General features: G+C 32.6%; 1 protein-coding gene across 2 annotated transcripts in view; it reads left to right on the forward strand.

Annotated features, from left to right (window-relative positions):
- The window catches only part of LOC149771197 (calcium-activated chloride channel regulator 1-like), a 61,951-nt gene extending 57,564 nt beyond the window's left edge, over positions 1 to 4,387 (forward strand). The window contains exons 14-15 of one of the 2 annotated variants that reach the window (XM_089948738.1): positions 1,555 to 1,640; positions 2,143 to 4,387. In XM_089948738.1, the coding sequence (XP_089804864.1) occupies positions 1,555 to 1,640; positions 2,143 to 2,145 (89 nt within the window). In that variant the 3' untranslated portion in view covers positions 2,146 to 4,387. Of the gene's footprint in view, positions 1 to 1,533; positions 1,641 to 2,142 lie in introns of both variants that reach the window. The other variant, XM_089948737.1, reaches the window with a different exon arrangement.
- The last annotated feature ends 1,613 nt before the right edge of the window (positions 4,388 to 6,000 follow it).

Below are 6,000 nucleotides of genomic sequence, written 5' to 3' on the forward strand. Positions count from 1 at the left end.
TAACCTCTTAGTGCTGAGCGCCTAGCGAGGCAGCTGTTAGTACCATTTGTTATATGTCATTGGTATGACTTGGCCGGTGTTCGAATCCGCGACCTCCCGCATCCAAGACGGACGCTCTAACCACTGGGCCACCAGAACGGTCGGTGAATAGCGTAACTTTTAAGACCATCTGATGGTCTGTACCAAATCGTGAAAAATACGAAATATTACCATAATTGTTTGATGATATGTAATATCATACATACATACATACATACATACATACATACATACATACCATACGTACCATACCATACCATACCATACCATACCATACGTACATACCATACATACATACATACATACATACATACATACATACATACATACATACATACATACATGTGTGTGTGATTTTGATTTTTTTACGTAGCCTTACCAATTTTTCAGTCATATCGCTACGATGTCTGCATTGTGACAGTTTATAGTGATGTCTAGCACTGGGGCATCATGCAGCAGACATGAAGCATGATGTCCCGCCCAGTCACATTATCCTGACACCAGGCCGACCAGTCCTAACACTAACCTCTTAATGCTGAGCGCCAAGAGAGGCAGCTATTAGTACCATTTTTGTAAGTCTTTGGTATGACTCGGCCGGGGAACGAACTGACGACCTCTCGCATCCGAAATGGACGCTCTAACCACTAGGCCACCGGAGCCGTCTCACATACATACATACATACATACATACATACATACATACATTTTCATTGAAAATATTTTCTTCATAATGCTTAATATTGCAATATACCTGGGTATGTTCTATTTATACCTTTGTTAGATTTTAGTGATTTTTTGTTGAAGTCGCTGTTGATAAGACATTTCTCAACCTGAATAATTAGTCAGTTTCTAAAAGCTGACGTGATAATGCGCGATATTAATGAGATTTTAGGATACTTAATGAAACCATTAATTAGTTTGTTAAAATGGACCCTCCCTAATTTCTTTACATAGGGAATGTTTTGGCTGTTTTAGGTATACCTGTATTGCAGTTTGAAATGGAAATAATTATTTGTATTAGTTGTTTGGATTGTGGTTTGTATTACACAGCGTTAAGTACTACTATCGGGCTCGAAAAGGCTTGCTAATAAGTCATACAAATGTGAAACTATAGAAAATTAATGTGCAGGTGTGAAATCAGAGATTAAATCTTTATGAGACCTCTTGTTTGTAACAATATCATACACATAAGAATGATATGAAAGCATTGATATAATTCATTGACTACCTTTAATATCACACGCAATAAATTTAACCATCCGAACTATCCTTGTCCTGAAAATGTGAATATTTTAGGCGTTTGCAAATTCGAACGAAAATAATTTTCGATACCGGGCTTTACATTAAACTTTCTTATTCCCTTATTTTGAAGGATCACGTCAGTTGTAAAATAATTTCGGGTGAGAAATACTGTCTTGTATCATTTGTTTGACAAGTTCTATAACTTTTGAAATACTGATTTATCCATACATTAATGAAATAATGTCATTCCAGAAGATACTTTTTTGACCTCAGGTCCTTTTAAACATAAAGTGAGTGGAACATCCGATGTAGCTCACGCCATCGTAAGTGCTGAACTTGGGCTGGACGGCGAAGAGCAGGTACAGATACGTTTTTTAAGCATCTTAACCTTTTAATGAAATATCTTTAAAATTGAAACTTATCATTTTTCAATTTTCCAATACAAAGAACTTCTTTTTGACGAATAGTATATAAGATTTAATTATTAAGTTATCTTATAAACAATTGATAATATTTATAAAGTCTGTACATTTCGCAACAGATGCTTAAATAATGGCAACGAATTGTACTCAACACCGTTCCAACTCACTGTATGGTGTAATGTACTTTGAAAGAGTTGGTTAATTTCATATATTACCACTGGTTTTTCTACGTAAATATTGTTTACACCAGATTCGGATTCATAAGGAATATATGTACTTTTCTATACGAGTACCAGCATTATGTCATTATACATTTTCTATTTTCTGTAAGAGTATCAGCATTAGGTCATTGGACATGTTGTATTTTGTATACGAGTACCAGCATTAGGACATTGGACATTTTCTTTTTTCAAATGTGCCTGCTTTGTTTCATTTGCAGTGATGTAGAAGTACGCAAGAAATGGGATACGCCCCATTCCATGTACCTATTTAATAGTTGGAAAAGGAGCTCATTTTAAGAGAAAAAAAAAAAAAAACAAAACAGAAAAGCAGCACACTGATCGAGAAGAAACGGAACACGCTATAAATTGCCTAATGTTGCCAAAGAGAATTTATGAAACAAATAGACAATAATTTAGACGTATTCTTATGAGGAAGATCATCGATCATAAGTAACACGAAACAATATCATGGCATTTTATAGCCCGAGTGCTTTTTCATTTTTTTGTTCTTTATGAAATCGTGCTTTAAATGTTACATTTTAAATAGATTCTACAAAAGTAAGGCCTTTACAAAGGACTATTTTCAAAGGAGAAGTAGGATATGATTTGATTGATTCGAACATGGTTTCTTGATGTTTACAACGAAACTTACAGGGAATAAAGTTAGCGTTTTTAAGTTTTGATTCTGTTCGTTAATCGCTTTGATTGTCGTACTTTTAAACGATTTTCTTTGAGGTATTTCAAGGTGAATTTTAGTTCGAAGAGGGAATTTACATATATATATATATATATATATATATATATATATATATATATATATATATATATATATATATATATGTTATTGAAGGAAGAAGAAAAATCCTCTAGAGCGTTTTGGTTTATTTCGTCTCGAAAAAAACCTTCGGCTTGATGTATGCATTTATTGACGTTAATATTTACTATTTATTTTTCAAACAATGTATGTATCAAAATGTTTATTATTGACCATTAAAAATATAATTAGCTATCAGTCACGAAAATCAGGGAAAGTGCACAGATTACTTACGAAAACAGATTCTCGTTATATGAACTTTGCATGTTCACACTAGAAAATGCTACGTTGCGAATTTCACATTAGTGTGAAACGGTGCACTGAACCAATTCGACCTCTTTGTATCAAATTTATACAAGAATCGTATGCCACTAAGTTTAATCTGTACAACGCATACCTTCTTGATCGTATGTAATATTACTGTTATTGTCTAGCAGAATACGAAAAGCTCAAGGCAGCATTTACCCAGTCAGTATGAAAGGTAACTAATACTGTACCCGGTCAATATGAAGAAAAAAACTAACATTGTACCCAGCCAATATTACAAGTATATACTATTGTACCTATTCATTTTTAAAAGTATACAACATTGTACCTCGCCAATATGATAAGTAACTAACCTTGTGTCCATTGTATATGAAAAGAAACTAATATTTTAGCCAGTCAATATGGAAAGTAATTAATATTGTACCCAGCTAATATGAAAAGTGACTAATTTTGTATCCAGTCCATATGAACAGAAACTAATACTGTACCCAGTCAATATTAAAGTGACTAATATTGTACCCAGTCAATATTAAAAGTAAATAATGTTTTATCCAGTATATATAAAAAGTAACTCTTGTACCCAGCAAATATGAAAAGTAAATATTATTGTACATAATCGATATGAAAGTTTACTGATGCTGAATCCAGTCAATATAAAAAAACTAATGTTGTACCCAGCCAATATGAATAGTAAATACTATTGTACCTAGTCAATATGAAAAGTTACAAATGCTGTATCCAGTTAATATGAAAAGTATCTAATGTTGTGTCCAGTCAATATGAAAAGTAATCATTATTGTATCCAAGCAAGATGAAAAGAAATTATAACTGGTGATTTGTCCGTAGCGACGTAACAGTTTTGATCATATCATTACCATTACATCATCAAGAGTCATGTTTATGCTAAACGCACTGAGTGCTCACATGTATATCGCGAATTCGTAAATATAAAATTTGGTAGAGTATCAACTCAAGCTCGTAAATATAAAATTTAAGAAAGTGAACAGTATTAACTCAAGCTTGTAAATATGAAATTTAGTAAAGTGCACAGTATTAACTCAAGCTAATAAATATGAAATTTAAAGATTTTAAGTACGCAATGTTTAATATTTACTCTTTTGTTTTCATGTGTATTGTGATTAATGTGCCCAAACTATTTCCTGAACGATACGTTTCGGTAGCTAGGGATTGGATCTCAAACCAAATATGTTCTCAAAAGCAAAGGCTTTAAAGACATTCCTAAAAGTTTTTGTTAGAGTAATTAAATTTCCATATGTTTTCTGCTGCGTTATTTTGTGTTAGTTGGTAGAATATTCTGTACAAGGAGATTTATGTGTAAATATTCATCGACTTTCAATAAAGTTCGTCTATCTCTTACTATATTTATTTATACGTTGCGCTATTTATACGTTGTGAATATTTTGTTTCAAATTCTCCCGTTGAGACTTAAAGCACCACAAGATGTTCTCCATTCAAACAGAATTCCTAAATTTATCATTCGTAAATCATATTAAGTAGATATCTACAGGTATCCAAAATAATGAGGTTGATAATGACAAGTGTCTGCTTTTCGATAACGGAAAGCACAATGAAGGATCCCGTAAAAAAAACTATATAGTATACATATCATGAAACCGTTTAATTTAATGAGTGGAACTCTCAACTAGATGCTATTCTCTAATGCTACAATGCCCAATCAACATCCTTTGTTTGTCTCCACTTACGTTACAATGCCCAATCAACATTCTTTGTTTGTCTCCACCGTAAAGTCGAATTGTGTTTTGTATATATTTACAGATACCCAAAATAAAGAGATTGATAGTGATCATCTTTCTGATAAAGAAAAGCTTACGAAATCACCCATTTACGACTTGTCTCTTAAATATACCACGTTCGAAATATGTTTCGTATAGAGTCTAATCACTGGCAGATACTGGGAGAATATCACTTTTATGTCTGACAATTAAATATTTTGGTCTGCTTATCAACCTATTAAAGTGACGGTTCTAAGCTTATTTTATTTGTTGACGATAGTCTATGCATGTTTTAAATTTTGATTACTGGATATAGAATGTAAGGCTAAACCAACAAGGAAAGATTTCTCGGCCTCCTAAGTAAATGGTTTCAAATGACCATAATTTCTGACCAGTAGCACACACATCAATTCTCATGAGTGTGATTTAAGTAGACGGACTAGATAAAGACTTGGTATCTAACTTTGATAGCATACGATGTAAAATTCATATTAATAAATGGCACAATTATGAGAGAATGTCATATCAGTTGGACTATTTATCAAACAGTTACGTGTATGTAATCCTACGCATAACAAGCTCTTCCAAATAATAATACGGTTTTATATCCACAGCAAGAATATAGATTCCACCTTAAAATCAGGTGTGCGAAATATATAAACCTAGCACAACCGAATTTCTATTTATAACTGACTCATGGGACAGGAAATCTTCAGGTGAAGTTATTGAGACTGTAATTTTACAATCTTGAGTCACGATGATGTGAACTATTTTCAGCTTTTTTTCCCCAATAAAGTTTATGTCGAGGGAGATTTACGACGAACAAGCATTGCCTGACGCAATCATAATACTACAAAAACGGCAGGCGACTGACATTCATTTTAATTTATAGTTTACAAATGTTTCTTGCTCAAAATATGCAAACATGCATCTTAACTCGTACTCCTGTAGATTTAGATGCGTGCTACAGATGCTACTAACAACTCAATATAATCTCTCTCAATTTATTCATTCAACGTAAAAATGGAATTTAAATAAGTCCATTAAGCAGTTTAAAGCGTACGTTTTCATTCATGGATATATACCGTACCGTGTTTACATTATATCCCCTTTTGACTAAAAATAGTATAAAATTTCATCACCAAACTTTGATATAAAAATAAACTTTACATCACTTCCTCTTGGTCAAAAAAGAGCCAAAATATTTTATTTGTTTCTCTGTACAATACCAGTATGTCGAT

Source organism: Sinohyriopsis cumingii, unplaced genomic scaffold, assembly GCF_028554795.1.
Source record: "Sinohyriopsis cumingii isolate HCF-2022 unplaced genomic scaffold, ASM2855479v2 utg002052l, whole genome shotgun sequence".
NCBI lineage: Eukaryota > Metazoa > Mollusca > Bivalvia > Unionida > Unionidae > Sinohyriopsis > Sinohyriopsis cumingii.